The sequence below is a fragment of the Beta vulgaris genome, chromosome 7 (assembly GCF_026745355.1).
Source record: "Beta vulgaris subsp. vulgaris cultivar EL10 chromosome 7, EL10.2, whole genome shotgun sequence".
NCBI classification, from domain to species: Eukaryota; Viridiplantae; Streptophyta; class Magnoliopsida; order Caryophyllales; family Amaranthaceae; genus Beta; species Beta vulgaris.
The window spans coordinates 59,181,090-59,208,806 of NC_079208.1; the positions used below are offsets into that span (position 1 = coordinate 59,181,090).

Genomic DNA, 27,717 nt, shown 5'->3' on the forward strand with positions numbered 1-27,717 from the left:
ATATAATTATCAACGTACAATTTTTTTTATCAACATGTACCTGATACCACTTCAAATGTCCAATTTATCATGTCATAACTTTTTGCGAATTCGGAATCTCCGAGTAGTATTCAAAATTTTCTATTTAGGGTAGTCAAATATGCCCAAATGCATACGTTTTGGCTTTGGCCAAAGAGCAATGATATTCCCATACCCGATATTTTTTTTTGGGCTTGTTAGTTGAAATCTTATATCATATCTTAACAATATCTTATCATATCAATTAACTATTAAATTATATGTGGACTACATTTAATCAAGTAAATAATATGAGAAAATTATCCCATACCGGGTATGGGAAAAATTATCCCATATCGGGTATAAGAGCACCATTACTCATGAGTGAAAAACTCAATCATCCCACTCTCTTTCTAACTTTCTCTCTCTAAAAAAATAACATCCCACAATCAATTCCCACTCATCTCCTTAACCATGAACCATTTTTCAATCATCCCAGCTACTTTTTCCTCTCTTACTTTTTGACCCTACCCAACTACTTTTTCTCTCTCATCACCCAACCACCATTATACAATATTTTTATAATTTACTTTTTAATGATATGAAATATTCATTACTAATTGATATTTGATTATTAATTAAATTCATAAATTTTAAATTATAATTATTATTTTAATAATTAAGTTATCTACATAAGTAGCTTTTATTAATACGTAACATATATAATTAGCGTTTTCATTAAGTAATTAAATACGAAATTAATTAGCGTTTTTAATGATATGAGACACAATTAGCATTTTTAATATAATTTTAAGAACGAAATACATAAAATGCTACATTGGTGCGACAATTACAGACTTAATTAAGAATTTGAAAATAAAGAGCAATGGAAGAAGAGTTAGAACAACGAGAAGAAATTAGTGAAGATGGAGAAAATTAAGTGTGCCCAAAATATAGCAAAATTGGTCTCTATTTATAGATCTTGAAAAAATAGAGCCGTTGGTATTTTTTTTTTTATTTTTTAAAATATAACCGTTGTAAAATTTACAACAGTTATATTTTTAAAAACTAATAACAATCTGACACTTGGCGTGCGTGACAAATGTCACACTGCAGTTGGCGCTGACACGTCAGCGTGTCAGCGACCAAATTTTTTTTGCCTCACCCAGCAGCAAAACGCTGCGTTTTGCTGCTGGGTGAGTAAAAAAAAAATTAGTGGAATGCTGGCCAGATAATGGGTCCCACTTCCACACCTGATCACCATTTCACTCACCCCATCCCATTTTTTTGCCCCAATCAACCCCATTCAACACATGATTTTTTTTCCAATTGTGATTAAGACCCTTTTTTTTTCTCAAACATCTCATGATTTTTTATTTTCAATGTTAATAGTGCTCTAAGACTATACGTCTCTACTTTATCTTGGCTAAAGGGTTGGTTAAATGATTAAATCCTACGTTCTTCATACTTTGGCAACTTATAGCAAATCTACAAAAGAAACATTAAAAAAGAATGCAACGTATAGCAAAACAATTCATTCTCAATTCTCCGCTTTCATCTTCTTCATCCTTAAACCCTAAACCTCTGAAAAAAAAAAAAACAAATTCCGCCATTAAATTTTCTTGACGACAAACCCTAATTAACAGAGAAAAAACAATGCAACTCTTCGACCTAAACATTCCATACCTAGAATCCGAGAAATCAATCTCAGACAAATCTTCAAAAAAGCAAACTCGACTCAAGCTAATCGTCAAATCAATGGAGTTAGGTTACACTGGAATCGCTTACAATCGTACGATTAAAGGTATAATGTCCGAATCTGACCGTTGCACTATTTCTCCATTTCCTCTCTCTTCTCTCCTCAATGTATCTCCTTCTCTCTCCTCAACTGTTTCCTTTCATCGTCGTCTCCTCGGAGTTTCCGAAAACTCTGCGTTTCGACAGTATACTCGTTTAACAATGGTGGTTGAAACCTCAACTCAAGCTTCGGCGTTGAATTCCGGTAATCCGGTTCTTAAGACTTATGATTTGATCGCTGTTAAACCTTTGAACCAGAATTCATTTGATCTTGCATGTCAATCGATGCAGGTATTATGTTTAATTGATTGAAATTGAATTGTTATTGTTGTATTAGTGGAGAATTTGGTGAATTTTATATGAGTGAGGATTTTGATTGAGTTTTTGCGTGTGTAGGTTGATTTGATTTCGATTGACTTTGCTGAGAAATTGCCGTTTCGTTTGAAGCTTCCTATGGTGAAAGCTGCGATTGCGGTTTGATTCTCTCTCCTTGTGTGTTTTTGTTATAGTTTTCGTTTCTGTTTGATTGTAATTGAAATTTGAATTTGAATGTGCAGCGAGGGGTGTATTTCGAGATTATGTACTCGAGTCTTATGCAAGATGCTCAAGTGAGAAGGCAAATGATCTCCAATGCCAAGGTGTGATAGTTGTTGAGTTTTTTTAATATGATTTTTGCTCAATTAGCTTGTAATTTGCATCTTGAATAGTGAAATTATACTATATGTGACAAAGAACTAGTTGGAATGCGTAGTTGGCGTCTTAGCAATGTAGGCTCTAGCAGTAGCAACAGGAAAACAAATGTTTAACATGTCTTTTGAAGTATTTTATCCTACCGCGTTTCTCTTATAATTCGAGTTTCAGCTGCTATCATGGTGCCAAAGAAGATATTGGTATGTTTTACTGAAAGCTTTTATTTGTGGCTGACTGGCTTGCTATGAGAAAACTAATATGAGAAAGTACTGTAAAGAAAAAGGATAGCTGGATTTTGCTGTTGTGATTAAAAACGTAGCTTCTATAAGGTGTAGCCGTGGAGCACTTTCTTATATTCCATAACATTGATGGTTTCATTTCATCCGAGTTTTGCAAATTCTTGACGCAGTTATTGGTGGAGTGGACTCAAGGCAAGAACCTGATTGTATCCAGTGCTGCTCCTTCTGTTCTTGAGCTCAGAGGTCCAAATGATGTGGCTAATCTGTTATCGTTGCTTGGTCTTTCAAATGAGTGTGCAAAAGCGACTATATCTAAGAATTGCAGGTTTGTTTTCTTTGGAAACCTTGACTCTTGCTTCCTTTTTCCTCTCAGGTGATCTTGGAAGCAGCTTTATTGTCTACTCTTACCCTTTTTCTTCTGTCTAATTTGGAGGTCTCCCCCTTTCCCTTTACCCTTTAACAGTGTTTTAATAGGAAATGCTGTAAGGAAAAAGCAATTCTATAAGGAGGCGATCAGAGTTGAAGTGATGCCACCTGGAGTGCAAACTGATCCCAAAGAGCCTTGGATAGTTGATCATGTTGATTGGGATCCGTTAACTAGTGGTGAAGGTGATTTGCTTTTAGATGATATGGCAAAAGCATTTGCTGAGTCTGGAAAAGTCTCCCAAACTGATAAAGGTGTTAGATTTTCTTCGTTTGTTGATAGTGTGCAATCACATGGTTTACAAGGAAATGACGTAGGTTTCAGAATTGAGGGTAAAGTATCTGCTTCTGATAAATCTACGGACCTTCTCTCAACTTCCAAGAATCTTGAGGTGTCAAAAAAGAGTGAGAAGCCGCAGAACAGCAGTAGTCTATTGAATCAACAGTACTATGCTGTTGACGAGCCTCAGAACGCAGTCCTTGATTCTCCAATGGATTCGTTGGAGCTAAAGAACTTGAATGCAGTGCAGACCACTACCTCTCCAATCATATCACGTGATCCAGAGCTGCAGAATGATGTTAGTATTCTTGAAAATCATGTCTTGCTCACTGACAATGTGAAGGAAGTAACCTTAAAAGATGTTTGCTTGGATGTGGGATGTATTGCTGGTTCAAGAATGGAAGTCATAACGAAATCTGAGAATCTTGATCGCAACGATGCGCAAACTGATGATTTAAAGCTAGCTTCTGGTGTATTGAACCCGACAAATGCTGGTATCTCAACTGACAAACAATTAAGTGATGAATCAGGCTTATCCCTCTCTCCTGATGTATCTTTGGGTGGAAATCTACTGGAGCTGAAAGAAGATCCATTAGCTGATAGAAATGCGATTCAACATGATGGAAATGTGATGGATGTGGACTCCTTTATTGAGAAGAACGGTAGTGAGGAGATGTGCAAAAAGAAAGAGCAAAAGAAAGATCACTCTGAAGTCAAGATTGACAGCAAAAAAACTATTGCTGCTGATACCATGATGCTAGTAGATCCACTAAAACAGGAAAAACAAAGCAATGACCTTTCAGCTGCAACATCCACTCTTTCAGATGACAAGATCACAGAACGTAGAATACAAGTAACAGAGATAGGAGAAGCTGGGCACCTATCTTTAGGTGAAAATGAATTAGGTGATGTTTTTGAGCTATCTTAAGATGTTGTGTGAGCTGTTCTTGTTTCACTATATTCTATATTGCATTATGTATTGTTTTGTTAATGGCTTGACTATAGTTCAACCGTGACATCTATCAACATGCAGTATATATTTATCACATGTCTCACTAAAGCAGATGTTTCTAAGATATCTGTATCGCTAAAAGAAGCTTGAAAAGATGTGTCAATATAAAGGAAGAATTGTAAAGTATATCAAGTTCCTTATAAATATTAGAGAGACCTGTATTTTGTTTCACGTGTCTCATAAGCTAAGGAAACTTTTATAGTATTCTTAAATGATGTTTATGCTGACTCTTTTCATGCTATAAAATGCAGGTAACCTTAAGGTGAAGTGGCAGCACAAAAGCCAAATTCTGAGGTTTCCTTTTAAGCGATTATTACAAGTTCCATTTAAGAAGAAAGGGAGGTCTTCCATGTACAAAACTAAGAAGAGGTCAGTGTAGGGATATGTCTTGGAGCTTTTGACGTGTTGAGTGATTATTATACATGTGAAGCAGTACATACAAATTTTCAAGCTTTTTTTAGCAGCTATATGTTATTATGTTTACTCCATGTACATCTTGACCTTTAAATTTTGCTAATATTGGAGTGTTCTAATATTGACTTCACATTTTCTAATTTGAGAATTGCATTATGCTTGTGTTGTGTGAGCTAGTAGATAATTGAGCTCTAATAGATGTGTAAATGATTTCTCACCTCTTATTTTAAATAAAATTAACCCCTTTCCATCCTACTCCACCTTTTGATTGTGATGCATGATTTGTTTGCGAAGCCTTGGGGTCTTTTTTACGGATTAGCTAAACCCAAATTTGGATTGAGGTTGAGAAGAAAGTAATGGTGTGTTTAACACGTGGGATCAACTTGAATACAATTCTTAGGGAGTTTGATCTAAACTAAAGGGGCGTTCGGCGGGGGGGGGGGGGTTTGCAAGAATCAAGTAATCTGATTCCCTTGTTATTTGTTTGGTCCATTTAATCATTCCTTTTACCTCATGGTTACCCTCAAACTCCTCTAGTTTGATCCCCTGACCCCCCAAGGGTTTCACTTACCCTTTCTCTGCTCTAACTCCATGGTCACCATGACTGACACCACTTTGCCACCAGGGCCACCACCACTTGGCCACCATAGCCACTACACCTCCACCGAAACCACCACCTATCCACCTTAAACCACCATATCTCCATTGAAACCGCCACCTCTCTAACTTAAACCACCACAGCTCCACTGAAACCGCAACCTCTCCACTCAAACCACCACCTCTCCATCTGAAAACACCACCCCACCACTCGAAACCCTAGTCCATCCACCAGAAAAGTTTTTGTGCGACCACCACAACCCAAGCCAAAACCCGACATCACCGCAAGACCCACTGTAACCCGAGCCCAACATCTGAAAACACCACTGGACCACTGGAAAACAACACATGACTCACTGAAATCCCAGTGCAGCCACCCAAACTACCACCTTATCACCCGAAAATACGACCCTTCTCACTGAAAAACCAGCCCAGCCAAAGAAATGGTCACCCGAAAATACCTAGATCTACACGAGAGATTTAGGGGAAGGGGGAGGCGGCGAAGAAAGGGGAAGGTGGCGGCAGCTCAGTAGAGGAATATAGGCTATGTTGGTGGAGGGGAAGGGCGGCGCAGTAGGAAGGGTGACGGTAGAGGTGGTATATTGAAACAAACAACTTAAAAATTCAAAGTGTAAACCTTTGCATTCTCTTGTAACCCCTTCTCAAATCCCTTCCTTTTCCTCTTAACAAGCCAAACTTCCCCTAAAGTATTCAGCCCAGTATGGGAAGACATGATCGTATAACTTAACACTTTTGGATATGAAGTTCAATTGTGTTTTTCACTTAGAGAGTGTTTTGGTTGGGAGGAAATCATTTTCTTGGAATAGTAGTTTTCTCCTATTTTCTTTTGATTGATAATAGGTGGAAAATAGCTTTCTAGGGGTAAATATAATTTTCACAAGATGGAAAACATTTTCTTTTCTAGAGGAAAGAAGGTTCCTTTTTCCTCCACACTCCTTTCTCTTTTTTTCTCTTATTCAACCTAATCTCTTCCCTCCGTCTTTATTTTCTTTCTCTTTTTTTCTTTTCTAGAGGAAAGAAGGAACCAACAAAGTGAGCGAGACTTTAGTTTAATATATATGCACTTGCTTTGCCGAAATGATGGTCTTACTTTCAATTTTGGCAAGTCTTAGTTTACTATCGTCATCAAAGCAATATGTGTGCAAGGCTGCAAGCAATATCTTTTTGCATTCTAATTGTGAACTAATACAACATTTGTTAGTTCCTGGCTTCCTGCTCATCAATTACACTTCTTAACTGACATGCTTGATAAGGCTATGAGGGCCAGCACTTATGGATCGAGGGATTACATTAGAGACCCCCCCCCCCCTCTCTCTTTCAAGATCCCTGTTTATTGCACCTATGGGTGTCATTATGAAAAAATTTCACTTATTGATGTTCTCCCTATTAAGCTAAATTTTACTGCTTGTATATGTTGTCCAGACCTTGAACTTATATGTCTGGTCTTTGAGAATTAGGGTATTTAGAAAGTCTTCATCTGAAAATTATGCTTTTGAAACACATTAGAGCCTGAGCTACAAGGAATCAAAGTAGAATGACTGTGGAAGAAGTCTGTACGTAGTTAGAGGTTAGCCTTCGTGTAGATTGACAACCTTCATCTTCAGGTTTTTGCTTCCAGCCTCCAGCAAACAAACTGGTCCTTCAGAATCAAATTCTCCATGTCAGACCTCTGGTGGGGAAACTGTTGCTAATTCTCAGATTTATACTATTTTTTTAAGCGAAAAAAAGTTTGCTCTAACATGCAAAGCATCTAACTTATTGAGATAGTCATTTTCTCATGTGGGTTTCCTATATGTTGGAACTAGTGACTAATTTTCATTTCCATGCAAGTGATGCAACAATGGTCTTCCCTAAGAGCATGTGCAATGATCAATGTATCTCCAAGGGTCTCTCTACTCTCTCTCTCCTTTATTCTATCTCTTCTAAGATCCATGTTAAAAAAGTATGAACAATGGTATTTGGCTCTCCAACAAAATCTTTACACCCTGATTCCGTGGCAGAAAAATAAGGACACCTGTCATGCTCATAAAAGAAGTGAAGGCTCTCCATCTATTTTCAAGGTATCCCCATGGAGATACTTTGCAATAAGTATCCCCATGGAGATACTTTGCAATAAGTATCCCCATGGAGATACTTTGCAATAAGTATCTCCATGGAGAGACCATGAAGAACCCTCCAAGAGTCCACCTATTGTTGGGGTAGAACTAGCTCTCCATTTTTCTCTCTTCTTGGAGAGCTAGTTGGAGAGTCCTTTAAGATCCCCATTGTATATGCTATAATGGAGGAAAGGAGAATTGTGGGCATATGACTTTAAGGTGAATTAGAATTGGTTACTTAATCTTCGTACAACCGAGTTAATAGCCAAAGTAATTGAGTTAGTTCTGGGTTAAAGCCCGAAGCTAAGGATCCAATATCTCAACCAAAATTTGTTATTATAGAAAGTAGGATGAAATGATTAAGAATTATGCATCTCCTTAGTTTTCTTGGATTGCATATGTGAGATCTTTGGTAGCTTTGGAGTTGAGGTGATCCACAAGGAGCTGAACCTTGATCAGTGTAAAATGCTTAGGAGTCTGTTTCTTGTAAGAGGGATAGCCTTTGAATATCTTTTTGCTTGCTCAGTTTGCATTATAGGGGATGCTCAATTACATTATTCAGTTATATAAACGTATATTGGAGAAAGTTGTCCCTCCTGCCTAGCTTATGTTGCTTTCCATAACTTATTAATTTCTCTTTGTTTTTACTGATTATTATCGCTGTTTCTTTGGAAAGAAACAATTGATGTGTGCTGTAAGGTTAGTAAGTTTTGCGTTACCAATGGAGTCTGGTGACTTGTGAGAGGCATAAGTTACATGGTGTGTCAGGGTAAAGGAAAAGTTATTTCATAACTAGGTTGTGTGATTAATTGTAGTAATCCCATTTCTTTAAGCTGTTCCTAGTGGGAATGTGGAAACATACCAAGGAAAACCCAGCTTTTGTAATCTCTCTCTTACTTTTTGCTACTTCTCTCCTTGCTTTTTAGTACTTCTCTCTTACTTCCGCTCTACAATAATGGTAGCGTTCTCAATAAAAACAGCTTTTTGGACATTTCATCGGGGAAACCAGGAGCAACATGTAGAAACAGAGGGAGTGTTTGTGGAGAGTGAACACAGGGAACCAAAAGAGCCGAGTGATCCAATTTTTATAACATGGTAGTGCTTTAGATGGCAATGCTTGAGCTGTGTGCTGTGATATCATCTGATACCTGTCCTAGCATGCTGATTGAAGTTTGTTAGATACCGATTCATTGAAGACCTCTGATTAACATATATATCTGTTGAATTAATGGTGTATATTTTGACTCCTATAGGTCATAGCAAAATCATGGTCATGATCGCGATTGGAGTGACAATATTTAGGGGGCCACTAGAGAACCATTTGCTGCATCTCACTATGTGAATGGACAAACTGAAACTGTCCACCTTGTTTTCTAATTAGAGCTGTGAAACATTTTTGTTTGTGTTGGAGATTATGATTTATAGAACCTTAGCGTGTTAATTTTATTTATTGTGGCTTGTGCGGTAAATTAACCAGCCTCAATGGATATGGCAGTATGGCTTTAAAACACCCGTTACAAACTGACTCTTCGTGTGTAAAGTTGAAACTTGACTACACAACAGCCTTTACATAATGGAATGACCTTGACTTAATTCTATGCTCTAGGTGGTGGTTGGTTGTTGTATGGTCATATGGTGTATGACGAATTTTAGTTAGAAGATGGGGAGGGAAGTTATATGTCTATTATGGAATTCTATTTTTTTCAGTTGAAGGTGAAGATCCATTGTCATGTGTACTTTGTACTCCTATCTGACCCCAGCATGTCCATCCCAGTTTTTAAAATATGTTCCCCCCCTCCCCCAAAAAAAAAGAAAAGAGAAAAGATAGAAATCGACCTGGAACATGCTGTTATACTTACTGACTATTATTTTTAAAGGTAAGTAGCAATTACATCGCTGTTTTCATCCATGTGCTAGATCATACCATTCTCTAGGTAGCATTGGTCAATCCTATGAACCCTATGAGCTTGATATTGAATATCATGTTGCAGTTGTGTAAAACTTCGAATTCTTCGTGGTTAAGCATATGGGGGACTACTTTATATTATTGAAGGGGTAGTGGATTATAAGTCATTAATATTTATTTTGTTTAGCAGTTTTTTCAAAAGTTCATCCACTCTTGCATTCGCATTATTTATGGAAGGCATCACATGATGGATACTCATCTTTCAGTAAACAGACCTAGGAACCTTGTTATCTAAAGGTTATAGCCTTTCCCCCCTTGCTGATCCACTTGTATACAAAAAAATCCCTTTGCCTACCTATGCCTTTAGTCTTAATGATGGTGTTCTGTAGAATATAATATTTCTTGGGTATCCTAGAAGAACATTCCTTTTTAAACCAGCATCTACCTTGCTTTTAGACTCTGATTGTCCCCCCAGAATCAGATTGTATGTGATTCTGCTTGATTTAATTTGTGAAGGTGGAGTAATAGGATGCATAACCGTATAAATTTAAGAGTTCTACTGAAACATTGACATTCTCAGTTTTTTTTTTTTTTTTTTTTTTTTTTTTCATTTCTTTCCTTTTATAAAGAATATTGCTGTTTAATTTTCATCATTTGGTTGGAGATGAAAAACTAATTATTCTATACAATTTTTTCGCTATTGTGCCTGAAATAGGTTTGTTTGTAGGGAATAAAACCAGGTCACCCTGCATCCAGTTCTTGCTATCTGAGTAAGAGGAACCTTGCAACTTTTCCTGCCTCCAACAGCTGATTGTTGAACAAGCTGAACGGAAGCTGCTAGTGGATAAATCTTTGCCGAAAGGTGTGTCTGGGAGTCCCTAGTTGACCCCATGCAGGTTCTAGCTTATTCTCATGATTAAACATGCGAACCCATTAAATATACTTGCATTCCTACTACATGTTTCTTAACTCTTTTGCCAACTTATAGTAGTGCCACTCATGTGCTGGTGCATTACTAATTTATTTTTTGTGGGACACAGCCACACAGGCACCTGGAAGTATAATGGCAAACAATATTAATATAACAGTTGGCGGCTGCTGATATTATGCTTTTGTTAATTGATATTTTGTATGCATTTTAGTTTATGATGAAAGATAATGATGTTTTTCTGTCAACTAATGACTTTTCCCATTTCATAGGGGTCATGTAGGTTGCGGCTCCATGTCGATCTAAGCAGTGATCACTATGTCGGTCAGTACATCTCTTTTCCATTTTCTTTGCCTCTTCTGTTCTCTTGTTTATTTTGCCATGTGCATAGCCATTCTCTGTTCTGTGTGATAAATTAGATTATTCCAAAGAATCATGATGATCCTCTCCAGTCCCACAGTCTTTTGAGCTGCCAGATTACGGACGTGTTTCATCGTTCTTTTATTTATTTCTTCTTTTTGTTCTTTTCTTCTGATATATGTTCAGCTTGACATTTTATTAAGTGAGAAAGCATTTTATAGAGGACATTGAAGCATGAACTGTTTATATATATATATTTCCTTTGGCTTCTTTCTAAGTATCATCCCTCTTCATGGTGAGTTTCAACTTTATCTTATAAATGATCTTTTTCTAGAATTATTGTAATAAATTCATTAATGAATTTCCTGATAGGAAATTAACCATGGCCTCCGTTTTCATTTATTGAAGTAACTACCAACACATGCCCATGAATATCTTTCGCAATGTGAAATCAATTTTTGAAAGTTACTCTTTCTTGTATACTCTTGGGTATAGTTCGGACTTGTTTAATTGTGTAGTAGTACAAATGCTTGGTATATGCTTTCCCTTTTCTTTTCTGTTGCATCATATGGGATTTCACCCTTGCCAAATGCATGACTTTGATCATCAAGCATCACTACTTATCTGTTAGTAAAGAATTTAAAATTTGATATTTTGAAACTATATAATGAGGTAAATCCAACATCTTAATTAGTGGAAAATTTTCATTGTTCTGAGTGCAATTTACCTTGTCAAAGAGGAAGAGAGCTCAATCTGAGTGTAGTTTCCTATGTGCTATCCCCTCTATGAATTGCTGTTGGATTAACAGCTTGAAATACGCCTAAATATCAATTAGGGGAAGTTAATTATTACGACATGGCCTAAGCTGAATCAATACGGCCATGAGCATATGTGCGCAATAGTATATGGATTTTTTACTTTCTATTTATAGAGGAAATCTGGTTTCAATCCATGTTTTTCGATAAAGTCCAACTTTCTTATCTAAGAGACTAAGACAGCTAACATATTCCGAATATATTGTGTTTTGGACAAATTTATGTGCTTGGTTATGTGAGTGTATAACAAACCAGAGTACCAAGATAATCGAAATTTACTAAATACTATATATTCTTGAGTTAATTACTCAGAAGAAATACATAAGGTAATAGGCTAAAATAAATTAAAGGCTGAAAAGGGTAAAATAAGTACAAATCAAGAACTTTTTCTGGTGTCCGTGTTAAAAGTAAATTGAAGGCATTAGGCTTTTGCTGGATACACTACTGGTAGGTAACCAATTGATGACGTGATGAAGGCATTAGGCTTACATTAGAGTTTGATTTTCTGGATTAATTTAATCCTCTTGCAAATTGCTAGGAATTTAGTCAAAGACAGGCAGGTTTTATGCTAATATTTTAGTCCCACGAGCGGCAGACAAAGGAAAAGTTGGCCGCCAAATTAGAGATTTTTTTGCTATAGTTTCTACTAATCATCATTATGAATTTCATTAGTATAATATTCTGAGTAGCCATAACTATAAGTTAATGTGGTCAAATGATTAGTGTCACAGGTTAAATTATGTGGACCTTTTACAGATTATTTATAAACACAGCTGAGCTTTTTTATAATGTTTTCTCTGGGGCCAAGAAGTGGGAAGAACTCCTTAAACAATTTCTGAATTGATTGGGGCATTCAAAATGGTGTACACTGACATCTTTACTTGCATGACCCTCTCATGCAATGTACTATGCGAACTATTTTGAACCCTTAACAATTCTAGGATCAGAATACATAGGAATATTTCACCCATCGAAATCATATACATGATGGACTCCTAAGATTAAAGACCATGTCTGACACGTAAGTCTACAAAGCAGAAGGCGAAACTAATATTGCCTTTTTTTTGGACAGTCTAACTGCTAATGGTCGTTCATGGAACCAAATTGGCTGAAAGGGAGTTCAGGAGATGAATCCACTGCCCTTCATCTTCTTCGTCTTCTTCACCTGCCATTTGATTCCATTGTAGGTCTGGAAATTCAGGCTGTTCGATTTCATCATTCCTTGCAAATCGACCCCTAACTCTTGGCCTGCTATCAGCTAATGTCTTCCTGCATGCATACTGATGGCCAATCATTGCAACCATAGAAAAATTAGGTTTCGTCTATGATAAAGATACAAATTGTGTTAATAAAATATTAATAAATAATATAGACTAGTGTAAAGATTTTTCCTCGTAAATATTGAAATTTAGCTCTTGAATTGCTTCAATTGTGAGAAGTTACAGACACGAGGACCTGTTTGTTTATTGTTGAACACTTTGGAATTAGCAGTACTAAAAGAAAGACGACTGTGACTATACATTAAACATGATGATTTTGTTTGTATTAGTGGAAGCGACTGTGATTCTCAGCTTTTACATGTCACCAAAGTCCTTAGATTTCAATGTCCTGCTTATGCATCGTATCTTACCGTGGTAAACATATATCTTTAGTGCAAGTTATGATTTTGTTGTGAATATGACATGTTGATTTAACTAGAGGTAGGGCCTACTGTCATACTGTAGTATTATGTGGTTATGCTCCTACAGCTCAGAGAGTAGCAAGTTTTGGCTGAAAGTTAGGAATCTTGAAGGGTATTACAGTCTTACTGATAGTCTTACCTGAATTTTCTTGTTGAAGTTCCTTTGGCTTCTCTTGCTGCGATACCTCTCAATTCTTTCTTTTTTCTCCTCAGGACTGTAGCGACATGCCTTTGTCATACCTTCAATAATAATGCTCGCACTTTCATTTGCCAACGGACTTCCTACTGGGTGGTGATGTTGGTGGCGTAGAGCTTTGGCTCCCTGTCATGAGAATGATCAACCATGTTAGGTTGACAGAATATAATTTCGAAAATTATGACATCTCCTGATTTATGTGTATTTCCTTGATGAGTTTTTTTTTAGTTATAGTAACTATCTAGATCATGATCTAATGTCGTGACTTGTTGCTTTCCAATTAATTGAAGAATTACCTGTTCCAAATCACCTGTGCTAAAGACCCGTCTCACTTGGCCCATTTCCAGGTCGTGAAGGCTGGCGGGAGAAGAATCAGGCAAATAGAACCCGTTTTTGTGGAGTGAGTGGTTACTTAAGCTTCGCTGCATCAAAGTGGCAGTAGCATTTGGTGGGTGATGACTACTAGTACAGCTTAGAGGTGAATTTGGCGAGCCTATGTAACTACTAGTAGTACACCCACTCCCAGCACTTGTATTCGCGTTGGCGTTTGTGAGCATGAAAGCTTCATTGATAGAGTCGAAGTCGCCTACAAGAGACTGGACTAACAGAGGTGATAAACTGGAAGGGTAGTTTTGGTTGATGCTATCAGAGGAATGATCATAGTAAGAACTGTTATTTTGACCGTACATGGTATTTATGTTGTGTTTTTAGGGAAGAAAGGGTATAGAAAATGTTCAAATGAATAAGAATCAAGATACTTTGTGCTCTTGCCAACACAAGGACATATATATATGAGAATGTTATTACGAACTTTAATACACATCGTTGACTCATTGCCTATACTCTTGTCTCTCTATTACCACTACCACTTCCTTATACCCCCACCCAAAAAGTAATTACACCATCCCTTTCCTTATAAATTTAATCATACTTTTGAAATTAAGGGATATCGATCTCATGTTAAGTCTAATCAATCATGTTTTTACACTTGCGTTTTAAGTTTTTTTTTTTTTTTTCTAATTAATAATGCAATTATCTCACACAAGAGGTTTGGTTTATGTATTTTTTTTTTTTGTTTTTTCTTGAGGAGTGGGGAATAATAATAAGGTAAGGAAGATTTTACTAAAATTGATACTTCTAGCAAGTAAATTTAGTTCAATTTTGTAGGAATAAGTATTGTCTATTGGAGTTGTAATATTGAATCTTTGGAATTCAACAAAATGATGCATGTACCGGTAATTTGAAAATTGGGACAAGATTAAGCACATTTTGAATCTTCGAAAACCTGCAAAACCAAAAGAGAAATAGAAGGCTGAATGTCGAAATTGAGATGGTCAAAACTAGAAAATGGGATGGGTTATTCTTTTCCAATTAATAATGCAATTATCGCTTACAAGAGGTTTGTAGTTATTTGGTTTTCTCGCAAAAACTTTTTTTTGGCAAATTTTTCTACATACTTCGTTAAAACAAAGAAATTAAAGAAATTAATTGTTAGTAATTTTGTGGAGAAAACGTTGCTTTCATGAATTTTATTTTTCCTTTGTTTGTGACAGGCTGATTGTTATTGTATATGATGTTGTAAAACAATCTTGGAAGCTCTATTGCCCCAAAATGCCCAATATGCACTTAATCAACAGTAAAAAGATTGAAGACCCCACCCAATTTGATTTGATTCTTTCCATCTTCCTTTCCGGCGGGGTTGCGCGGGGTCTACGAACGATAGTCATTGAGAAAGAGAGTCAATTTGCAGCATATAAATATACATCGGCATGTGAATACCATATTGTACTAATCACACTCACCTTTTTACTATATAGACCTATGGAGTAGACACTAAGAAGAAAAGGTTTACGAGAAAGAGGTGGTAATTCAGTGAAGTACCACTTTGAATTTTAGGGCTTTCTTTAGGGTTCGAATCTTCATCTCAATAATATGTTGGGGCATTTAATTATGAGTTGTTTAGCCTTTTATCCAGTCTCTGAACTGGTGTATCCTGCCGAGCTATATGCTAGTAAGAGTTAGTCTTCGGACTAATTATCTTTCCTAATAAAAAAAGAAAAGGATAGATTTATTTTTATTAATGGTCAAAGTTGATTTTATAAATTGCGAAAAATATACCAAGTAAAATGAGACAAATGAAAGATTTTCATGTGATACTGGTATCTTTCTTACATTTTAATCAAATGGTATGGTGTTTATGAAAATCTATATGATTTAGATCGCCTTGTTTTTATCGAATTAGTAATTAAGTTGTGAAAATTTGTATCTTATGTTAGTCTCAATTCAGATGATTAATTTGTCAAATTTCGCAATTTACACAAGGTTCCACTATTTGGATATATATGTATTCAAGTCTCGAAGATGAGGGGTATAACATAAGATTAAGCTCAGGGCCTGTTCCCTTCGGCATAAAACAACTGAATTGAACTGAACTGAACTGAGGGCCTGTTCTCCCCAGCTTATTTTCAGCTCAGTTCAGTTCAGTTCAATTCAGTTCAGTTCAATTCAGTTCCAGTTCAGAACATTTCAGTTCAGTTCAGTTCAGCTCTTGACAATACTTTTACTCTCACATATCACTATTCATTTCGGTTCAGTTCAGTTCAATTCAGTTCAGTTCAGATCAGTTCAATTCAGTTCAGTTCAATTCAGTTCGGTTCAGTTGTTTTATGCCGAAGAGAATAGGCCCTGAATTGAATTGAACTGAAATGAATAGTGATATGTGAGTGTAAAAGTATTGTCCAAAGCTGAGTTGAATTGAACTGAATTAACTGAACTGAACTTAAAATAAGCTGGAGAGAACAGACCCTCAATCTTGTCATCATAAGCCGGATGTTTTTCCAAGTCCCTGATTTGGATGAATAGATATTAAGCTTGATCCAGGATTGTGATTTCTTACCTACCAAAAACAGAAATGGGAAATGCACAAGTAGAATTCTTTCCCTTATAATTGATCAAGCCCCAAAACCCTCATCTAGCTTTCATTATTACTTTACAAAAGTAGTCCTCTTTACAAGCATGCTTCTTAGTACTCTAGTTGCTTTCCTTAAGAGTGAGTTTATCCCGTAAACTCAACTCCAAACTTCAAACTACGCTATATCAGTTTTTCACTAATTTTTAGTTCTACATACCCACCTCACACTCATTCCAATTTTATATACTTTATTTTTCAAACTTTCTTCATACTCACTGATCAATAGAAAAGAAGAAGACACGTGACATTATTTTACTGGTCAAAAACAATTTCATTTGCATAGCAAGAGTCTTGTGGAGGAGTCTTGAATATAAAAACCCTACAGACTCCGTCCAAAACTTTACCCAAATATAGCTTAGTCTTGTTGAGTCTTACCACAAGACTCTTTAGAAGACTGCCCTCAAAACTCTCAATATTCCCACTCTTATATCTAATGACTTTACTTGTTATGTATTCTTTTTGTTCGGCATACTTTGACTTTTGTGGTTAAAACTAAAGTACTTTAACCTTTTAATATCTTATCACGTAAAATATTTATGTTAGAAAATTATTGTATATCAATTCGTCTACAAATGTACTCTTATAACATCAATTTTTATGTTTTATAAAAGCAATTTTCATCATAAGTAACTATTAAACAAGTCACAAACAGATTAAAACTTAATAGAAGAAAACGGACATATAAGTCTAACTCAATCAGGAATAATCAAAAGGTAGACTTAAAATGAGAAGACCGTGCAAAACATTGACTTATTTAAAACAATTTTTCCTAAACTATATTCTAACTATAGTTATTAACTTAAATTATAAATATATAGTTGCGGCTATGTAAAATTGAACGTGAATATTTGAGATCGAGCATACCTTTAGTGGGGGTAACGTAAGAAGATCGACAAGTTAAGATAGATATGCACAAAATTCCCATATTTTGGCCTTTTGGGCCATTGAAGTTTACGGGACCTCAGTGGCATCTAAGGAATAAGTGTCCTTCAATGAAAAAGCTGAAAATATATGTATGATGGAATGATTTATAATTAGACTTTGAAGCACTCATATATATAGCTAGGTACATACTATAATATGATGGATGATATTGAGAGCAACAAACTAAAACCAAGTACTTTGACGTTTCATCACATGGTTGGGCAACGAACAATTAGGAACCAATGGGAAACAAACATCCCTCTTTGCAGGTACACTTATGCTGTTATGCAGTCATACTCCCATAGAAATAAAATTCAAAGTTATATGGATGAGTCAGTTTTTTAAGATACGGTCTCACGTCAGTGTTAACGTAAGACCAGTCGATATCATGCTAACATTACGAATTTACACGTGTGTATCAATCGGCGCACTGAGATTAGTTAAGCGCTTGAACTTATTAGTTGTGCTAGCATTCAATTGCTTTTGAATGGATTAGTTAAGTAGTAAAGTATATTAGTTATATCATAAAACCAGATTGTAACACATCTTATTTGTTTAACACAGCAATACTATGTAGGTACATGTGTAAAATGTGGGCTATATTTGGAAAGAGTGAAGTGTGAAAAAGAGAGATGGATAGAGAAATCTTGAAGAAGTTACAAACAATGTAACTCCATGGCGATATGAAATTGCAAGAAACTTCTAGAACCTCATTTTCAAAAGTGAAGATAGATTATTTAGATGCAATAAAGGTACTGCAAGTATATATATATATATATATATATATATATAACCAAAGTCTTAACTACAAAACAAATTATAGAATAACAATGCTCATCAAGTACAACTATATTGGTTATTTTATACTCGGATCGTGCAAAAACAAATGAAAGGAAGAAGTGTAAGAAAGAAAAGTAATTTTGAGAAAACTAAAAAAACAAATTTCAAGAACAAAACTGAAATTGGTATAATTACTTCAAATGCTAGATTGTTTTAAGTTATTTTTCATGTTATCTATTGTATTTGACATTTTAGCTTTATAATAAAAAATATTTCTTCGTTTATATTGAAAATTAAATAATGCTCATTTATTCATTTGAAGATATCATTTATTCATAAGTCATATCATCATATATTCCTATATAGTTACTTCTTATGTTCCATTATTATTGTAACGTCAGCCCTTGACACATTATTTAAGAAAGTCATGAAAAATTGGGACCCATGTGATATAAAAGAAATAACTAGAGTAAAAATGTTACCAAATAAAAAATGTTACAATTAAAGTAAAACTTTCAAATAAAGTAAACTTTACAATTAAAATAGAACGAATGAAATATTATATAGATAAAAGAATTCAAAAATTATTAAAATATGCGGTTTAATTTTAACATAAAGGTAGACGTGAGCGTTATTTTACCCTCGACACATGGTCAGTACTTTTTTTAATATTATTATGATCATGGTTCGTCTTGTCATTTTCATGCAATTTTCTCTCCCAATATATTTTGTCATTTAACAACTTGATCATTTGATTTGTCGCCCTATCACTGGATGATATACCTGACAAAATGATGGACTTTTTATGTGGGTTTTGTTTAAATTTGCAAAATTCTTCCTATGATATTTCTTATCACTGTCGTTTAATCATAACTATAAATAAATAAGAGTAATTGTTAGAGATAACAGATATAATTAATAACAGAAAATATAAGTATGATATATTTTTCATATTGATATTATTAAGTATATTTTTTGATACTGATGATATCTCTTATCTCTAACAGTAATCCAACATTTATTTAGTTACCCACCGGCCACCCAGATCACCGGAGTCCGTAGTTTTGCTCCGACTACATTCAAGATCGACTCAAGTTGCACACCTGACTTTGGTGGGTGAGTCTCCCAACAAGAGTTTCTGCATACCGTGATACTCTTTCTGCTTCGACTACATCCGAGAACGACCCAAGTTGCACACTTGGCTTTGGTGGATGAGTCTCCCAACCAGAGTTTACCACTTAATCCATTATTGGTGGTAATCCAACATTATTGGTGTTGTTTAATCATAATGAGAATAATTGAAAACCTTTTAGGGAAAGAAATCTGAATTCAATTTGATAGAAAGAGTGAATCTTCCTTCTTTACTAAGTTTTCAGCTTCGTCGCATATCTATATGTTGCTCATACATGCCTTATGAATTTAGTATCAATATTTTGCAAAACAAGAAGTAAATAAAGAAGAGAATAATGCAGATAAATGTATTTTCCAGTTTCTAGTACCTTTGCATTTCATAATTAACTTTAAATCTACAGATCTACGGATAATAATCATACATGTACCTACAACATTTGTATTTGAAGGTTTGTACCACTGAAAACATTTGTATTGGGGGGTTTTTCTTCACGGAAAAGAGCAATTATACGGTGCATGTATGCGCAAGGCCACATGCGCACAAGGGTTTGGAGACCTCGTCACCGTCTCAGCACTTAATCTCGGCACCTCCTCGGTCTTCATTGTCAAAGTTACAGCTCTTCATCACGGTATTCTCCTAGCCCCCTCTTCATTGAGGACGATAATCTTATGATCATCAACGTGGTCAAAGGCATCTGATCACCCCGACAGATCTCCAACATCATCCGCGACATCCACTCCCTCCTAAAAGATTTTCAGTCCTGGGATATACGTCATGTATTCCGGAAAGCTAACACAACAACAGGTTGGATAGGCTAACGTAGGTGATTTAGTAGACAGTCATTTCTCTATAGTAGATTATATTTCTTATGCTCTCCATAATATCCGTGTAACTAATAAGGTAGGAGTTCCCCTTGTGCGAAGGGTCTCCTAACCTTTTATTCTTCTTATCTTAAAAAAAATGCGCACAAGGGGGCGTGTGTGACAAAATTTGCATATTGTGTAATTGACTCCTCGCATAGGTTTATTTTAATGTCGGCCGGATAAATTTCATTGATACATGTAAAGATTATTGATTAAAGGATTCAAGCTTAGCGCTAATTATCATTCATGAAAGAGATATAGTAAAATACGAAACCTAAATAAGGTAAAAGGCTAAGTATAGGCAATCTGACTTGCGTGAACGTCGTATATTATTTCTGAACAATCCACGTTAACATTAGTGTGCACTAAGTCAAAAGTATGTATCATTTGTGAACAATCCACTATATCATATGTAGCAACCCACTGTATCATATCATGCAGAAACTCACTATATTATTTAGAAACATACTATATCATGTAGAAAGTACATCATTTCTAAACAATTCACTATATCATTCAGAAACTAACTACATCATGCATAAAGTACCTAATTTCTAAATAATCCACTATATCATGAAGAAAATCACTATATCATGAAGAAACATACTACATCATGCATAATGTGTACACAATTTATAAACAATTCACTATATCATGAAGAAAATCACTATATCATGAAAAAACATATTTTATCATGCAGAAACTGTATTATTTACGAATAATTCACTGTCTAATTCAGACAATCACTATATCATGCGGAAACTATATCATTCAGACACTCACTAAATCGTGTAAATGCTACATCTTTCTATATGTCAAAGCAAGTGTCATGATATATCCTACACAATCTACACCTTTTTGGATCGGAATTATGAACAACTCATTATAAGGATCAATGAGTGTAAGTATCGTCCCATATTTAATATTGTAATCATTCAAACTCTCCTCTATTAACTTGTGCAAGTCAGGCTCGTTTAGTATTTGACTAAATTTAACACACCCTCTCACAAATCCTTCCATCCCCAACCCAAAGTATGCAAAAGATGCAAAGGAGTAGAGTACATAAACATGTCGGATCTTCTTACTTGACATCAAACCAAACCAAACCAAACCAAACCTTCGTAAATTCAGACCAAATCAGATTATTTCACTTACAGAAAATCGAGCCTATTGTTCCAAGACTTCCAACTTTCTTCACCTATAGGTCTCATAAGAAAAGGAAATATTGGAGCATCATAACTAGAGGAAAAGCTTTTTAAAATAGGAAAGAGAGAAAAGTAAGACATATAATTAGAAACTTGCTCATACCCCTATATGTAACCTAAGTTGAATAAGTGCATAAACCTATACAACTTCATATGCGCAAGGAGAAGGTGCGAGGTGGGACTACTATTTAGACTTTCTAGAGGGAAATTTTGGTGACTCTTTTGCAATCAAATTGAAGATGGCCCACTGGCCCAATATGTTTTGTTTTATTTTTGTCAAAATAAATGGGGTCAACAAGTAAGATACCATACAATTTTATAATGATTGGTTTTTTCTTTTTTCCCCTCAATGTCACCATGTTTATAGTAACGAACCATTTTAACTCCATTCCCTTGTTGTTTATACGTGAAGGTTTGGTTTGGTTTGGTTTGGATTGAAAATTTTAAAACTCGAGTCTCCTGTCTCGTTTATTCGTTTAATATGTGTATTATTTATGTCTCATTTTAGTATTGGTACTTTTAGTTTGTATATTTCCTTCATTCTAAAATAAGTGAAACACTTCTTTTCTTTATATGAGCTTTTTAAAAGAATTATTTCACTTATCTTAGAACGGAAAAAGTATTAAAATCTAGTTAAAAAGTGACCAGTTCTAATTGTACAAAAGTACCTTCTTTTTGTAATTCTATAAGTATCTTTTAAGAAGACTTGCCACCAAAAATATAACCTCTAAAAACGTAATCATATAATATATTTTTTGTAAAGGTAGGGAATAATTATTGAGACGCTTACACTTACTCATACATCTTTGAAATCAGGATCATTTCTACTTCTTTCTTTCATTTTTTTATCTCTAGATCGTAAGACCTAAACTAAAGAAAAAGTCTCGGAAAAAATAACTTATTTTTAAAATTCCCATCGTGTAATCCAAACCTAGCATTGATATAGAAAATGAATCATTTAGATAATATACCTATCATTATATATGTTATTTTAGATGTAAACACAAAACAGTGGCTTAGAAAATAGACAGATGGTTTTTGAGTCCAAGCTAACATAATTATAGCATATTTCCATAAGAAAATTGAATAAATATTCTGAAAAAGAGCTCTAATATTAGTGTAACCTAAATATGCGTACAAGTAAGTATTAGTATTTTAATAATAATATATAGTTTGTGATTTAATTTTCTTTTTTGAATATGCCAATGAAAATCTATATATAGGTACTCTATGTACTTCTTTTTGTGGAAAATTGCTGGGTGAAAACGGTTTAAATTTCTCAATCAGATGAAAAGTAATTATCAATTAATATAAAATTGAAGTGACAAGGTGCTCCCAAGTCCTAACCCAAACGTGATCCCATGCAATATATATTGAATAAGACATGTAAAAAAAGTCAACCGCATGCAATTTTATTGCTATGGTGCCAAATCAAATGCCAATATTAACATTGTCACTATTATTTATAAAGAACTTTGTCCTTCGTCAGATAATACAAGAAGAAGTAAAAGTATAATTTTATGATTGTTTTCCATATGATGATACTTTTAATACTCCCTCTGTTACGTATTATTATACATTTGTGAGAGGCAAAATATTCAATTGTTGCTAGTAATTCGTTATAGAGGGAGTAAAACCAACTAGCTAGTGGTCCATGTGATTTAAATAATGTCTCGAGTTGTGGTTTGTATTATACATTTGGGTCATGCTGATTAATTTTCTATAGTATGTTTAGTATGTGCATGGATAAACGGACAGGTCAAAATTTGACGTTATTTTTTACGGTTTTTTCACCAGGTACCCCTGTACTTTAACAAAATTCATGGGGTACCCCTAACTTTAAACTAATGCACAAGGTACCCTTATTGTTTCAGTTAAATGCACCAAATACCCTTAATGACTAACGGTGTCAAGTTTCCGTTAGTCATTAGGGTTAATTAACTCCTCTAATCCTAATTAAACCCTAATTAAGCCCTAATTAACTAACTAAACCCTAACTCCATAACTTGAAACCCTAACCCCCAACCACCACCCAACCACCACCACCTCCCTTCCTCTCCTTTAACCCACCAACCCTCCAACAACCCCAGCCCTCCCCCACCCAGCCCCCCTCCCCCTCGCCGGCAACCCCTCTCCGTCGCCGGCAACCACCTCCGATCCCTCTCGCGCCGCCTTGCCGACAAACCCCTGCAGCAAGCCTCATTCCCCCTTGATTTCCCCAACCCACCGCCATCCCCCAGCCCCAACCCCACGCCCACCCCAACCCCACGCCCACCCCCAACCCCATGCCCACCCCCAACCCCACGCCCATCCCCAGCCCCGACAGCGTACCCCCCTCCCCTAGCAGCAACCACCACCATTCTTGATTTCAAAACCTGTTTTCAAAAATCAATTTCAAAAACAATTTCGAAATCATTTTCGAAAATCAATTTCGAAAACATTTTCGAAAATCAATTTCGAAAACATTTTCGAAAATCAATTTCGAAAACATTTTCGAAATCAAGAACCATTTTCGAAAAGGTTTTTGAAAATGGTTTTCGAAAACCTTTTGCGAAAATTTGCAAAAACCTTTTGAAATCATTTTCGAAATTAGTTTTGAAATCAGTTTTTGAAATCAAGAAAAGCAATGAAGAAGAAGGAGAGAGAAATTAAGAACAACATTTGCTGGGGGTGGGGGAAATCGACGGGAATGGGGAGGGGATAGGGCTGCGAGGGATGGGGAGGGTGGCTGTCGTGGGGGTGTGGGAGGGGAGGGGTGATGCGGGGGCTGGGGGAAGGGCGGCTGCTGCGAAGGGTGGGTAAAGGAGGGGAGGGGTGTTGCAGGTGGTGGTGAGTGGGTGGGGGAGGGGCTGGGGAAGGTAGAAGGGGGATGTAGTGGGTGGTAGTTAGGGTTAGGGTTTAGGTTGGGGGTGGGTGTGGAGGTGTTAGGGTTAGAAGGCTTAATTAGAGTTAGAGGGCTAATTAGGGTTAATGACTAACGGAAACTTAACGCCGTTAGTCATTAAGGGCATTTGGTGCATTTTATTGAAACAATAAGGGTACCTTGTGCATTAGTTTAAAGTTAGGGGTACCCCATGAATTTTGTTAAAGTACAGGGGTACCTGGTGAAAAAACCGTATTTTTTATTATGACTCCATCTATCTAATTTTCTTTTCTTCTTATGCATATTGTAGACAAATTATAGTTAATGTTCTTTAGATAATATGCGCTATAAGATTATGCATTTAAGGTCTATTATCAACATTTTTTTAAATCACGCGAAGATGACTTAAATTAAAGTTAACACTTTTTATGAATAGGGAACTGTCATTGTTAAAAAAACCTTATACGTAATCATCGAGTTTCTTCTAAATTGAAGAAAGGAATATGCATAAGTTCTATTATCAACATTTTTTTCAAATCGCGTGGAGATAACTTAAAGTTGACACTTTTTATGAAGAGGGAACGTCATTGTTAAAAGAACCTTATATGTAATCATTGAGTTTGTCCCGAATTGAAGAAAGGAATGATGAATATTGCAAATACAAACACTAGACTTAAAAGTGTGAAACCCTCCATAAGACCATGTGGCCTAACAATAAAAGTTGTATACTTCATCCGTTCCATGATAAGTGAAACACTTCTCTAAAAAAGCTCTCACATAAAAGAGACAAGTATTTCATTTATTATGGAACGGAGGAAGTATATATGGTACTCATCTAAGAGTAATAAGACCATGTGGCCTAACAATAAAAGTTATATATATATATATATATATATATATATAGGAATAGGAATAGGATCTTGTGAAAACACCCATTAAAATGAAAACTGAAAACAGAAGATTTGGAGCGTTGATTTTGATCGTACGGTTTATATCTCAATTCCCTCTTTCCCACTCTAACACTCCCTCTCACCCATCAAACTCCACCCCACTCTCTCTCCTCTAAAGATCAACCCAGCGAATTTGTCCATCAATGGCAGTCGTCAATGTCAGTCGCTTAACCCTTCCATTTTTTTTTCTCTCTCCTCCATCAATGGCAGAAAAGATTTGCATCTCTACTTCTCTCTTTACTCCTCTGCGAGCTTAGATCAATTCCTAAAATGGCGAAAAATAGTAGATGAAATTGGTGATGTTTCGTTCGGATTTTTATCATCTTCTCTTTCTTTTGTGGAACTTTTTCAGAGTTTTGTCATCAATTCATCATCAAATTCATCATTTCCTCTAATTTTAGGGTTCTTCTTCTTGATTTTTTTTCCTATATTCTGATATCTGTGTATTCTTTCTCGATTTTTCTTTAACTTTTCATATTTCATTGTTTTGAACTATCTCTGTTTTGATTATTGATTGAGATTGAATAATTTTAAATTTCTCTGTTTTCTGGTTTGAGAGTTATGTGATTTGATGAGTAATTGTTGATTTTATGATAATTTTGAGCTCATTTTGTTCATCATTTTCAGATCTTCAACTGAATTTTTGAATCTAGTAATTTTCGATCGAAATTGCGAAGAGATCTTCATTTTAGTTGCCAAAGTGAAATTTCATTAACATATATTTAGCTCAGTTCAATGGATTCAATCATCCGGATAAATTAATCGGTAAAAATGCTAATGAAATTTCATTTTATTTTTATTATTATTCTTTTGAGCTCTGGTAGCTGAATTTTATTAGTTAAAATTGAGTAATGAGTTATTAATGCAGATTCGACTGACATTGACGACATTGGAAGAGTTAACAGTAAGTTGAAAAGATCAAAAGAAGCAACGCATTTGCGATACGAAGTTTACGGAATTTGCAGGAAGAAATTCAAGAAGAAAACACTCATAAATCTCGCTCTCACTGGAAACTCGGCGATTTTTAGTCTCACATGTTTTCAAGGAGCTCACCGTCAAAATCTGGCACGTATACACAGTCCTGGTAGAAATTTTCGCCATTTTAAATTTATTTTTCCGATTATTTTGTTCTTTTATTTGCTGTCAAGAGAAGAAAAAAAAATATTTGATGCCTAATGTAATTTGATACTGGATATAATAGGCAGTATTGTTATTAGTTGCCAAAGTATTGTGATTAGTTGCTGTTTTAAAGCTATTTGTTACCCCCCTCTCAATAACATATATTTCAAGGTAAAAAGTTACCTTAAAAGTGATAATAGTTACTCTTATAATAAATAAAGTTACCGTTGAAATATATAGAACTATCCTTAATATAATAAAGTTACCCCAAAACTGACAAAAGTTACCCTAAAAGTGTTAAAAGTTATCCTAAAGGGGTTAAAAATTACTTTGTTTTCAGTTTTCAGCCTAAGAGAGTGGTTTTCAGCGGATCCTTCCCCTATATATATATATATATATATATATATATATATATATGGTACTCATCTATCCCTCAATACCCTAAATATTTTTGTAATGCATCCATTGGTGGATTAGATTCAAGGGTGTTGATTGACCTAACTGCAAGGATGCGGCTTAATAATTCTCAAATATACAATGATAAAAAATAGGAAAAATTGACAATGGAGGTCTGAACTTTGGGTAATAATTTTTAAAAGGTCTGAACTATGATTAACATGTGTAGGTCCCAATTTTAGGGATCTTAACTTTTAGCAGGCATCGACGACCTAAAAATGAAGATTTTTTTTAAAATCTCACCTAGTTCCTACATCCCTCTCTCAATTAATCTTTCTGATGTGACCCAAGTTTTACAAGTGATGACTTATTAAGCCAGTTTTAAGTCACTAAGGCCTGTTAAAAGTTAAGACCCCCTAAAGTTGGGACTTACACATGTTAATCAATAGTTCAGACCTTTTAAAAATTATCACCCAAAGTTCAGACCTCTATTGTCAATTTTTCCAAAAAAATAATTCTCAAACTACAATTGAGAGTAATAATTCTTCCATAGAGTATATCTTCCATCAACTATTAGTCTATCACTATCTCATCTCATCTCATCTCATCTACCACCTCTTATTCAAACTCCCTATCCCTATCCCTACCCCAAACATGTCCTTAGTGAGTAAAAAGGGTTTAGAAATTTTATGTCAATGGAATTTGCAATGATTTTTGGCCTTTTTTTTTGGATAAGTCAATGCATTATATGTTTGTATGAATGGTCATTTGAGCTTCAAGTTATGACTTCAATATGTATTAAGCAATTAGGCACTGCGAAACAAGCCAAAAAAAAAAATGAGATTTAACTGTTGTGCCTTTGTAGCTTTATCACGGCCTTAACAGTAGATTGGATATGCAAAATCTGTTATTTGTCAAAAATGTCCAAACATTTTATAGGTCTTCAGTAATATGATAATTTATGAACATGTAAAAGGCCAAAGAAAATGAATCTATTCTGTTCCCATCAGTTCACCAACTTTATGATAATATATATATCAACGAAAAAGATTTATAAAAGCC

General features: G+C 35.2%; 2 protein-coding genes across 15 annotated transcripts; one reads left to right on the forward strand and one right to left on the reverse strand.

The window, feature by feature from the left end:
* The first annotated feature begins 1,396 nt into the window (after positions 1 to 1,396).
* LOC104900192 (protein GAMETOPHYTE DEFECTIVE 1) lies at positions 1,397 to 14,272 on the forward strand. 14 transcript variants are annotated; one of them, XR_008967110.1, is made up of 10 exons: positions 1,398 to 2,085; positions 2,191 to 2,268; positions 2,352 to 2,432; positions 2,894 to 3,048; positions 3,187 to 4,331; positions 4,690 to 4,807; positions 10,188 to 10,368; positions 10,673 to 10,724; positions 13,470 to 13,606; positions 13,800 to 14,272. XR_008967110.1 is itself a non-coding variant. In XM_057390695.1 (7 exons), exons 1-7 carry the CDS (start codon positions 1,654 to 1,656, stop codon positions 8,824 to 8,826), a joined length of 2,016 nt encoding a protein of 671 aa, XP_057246678.1. In that variant the 5' UTR covers positions 1,397 to 1,653; the 3' UTR covers positions 8,827 to 9,382. The 14 variants fall into 14 exon arrangements, 1 of the variants encoding a protein (XP_057246678.1); XR_008967113.1 differs by having other exon boundaries at positions 10,684 to 10,724; positions 12,648 to 13,606; XR_008967114.1 differs by having other exon boundaries at positions 10,684 to 10,724.
* LOC104900191 (two-component response regulator-like APRR1) lies at positions 12,381 to 14,141 on the reverse strand. Its single transcript, XM_019251032.3, has 3 exons — positions 13,749 to 14,141; positions 13,396 to 13,578; positions 12,381 to 12,855 (listed from the first exon to the last, which is right to left on the reverse strand). The coding sequence occupies exons 1-3, from the start codon at positions 14,139 to 14,141 to the stop codon at positions 12,667 to 12,669; spliced, it is 765 nt and encodes a 254-aa protein (XP_019106577.2). The 3' UTR covers positions 12,381 to 12,666.
* Positions 14,273 to 27,717: the final 13,445 nt, after the last annotated feature.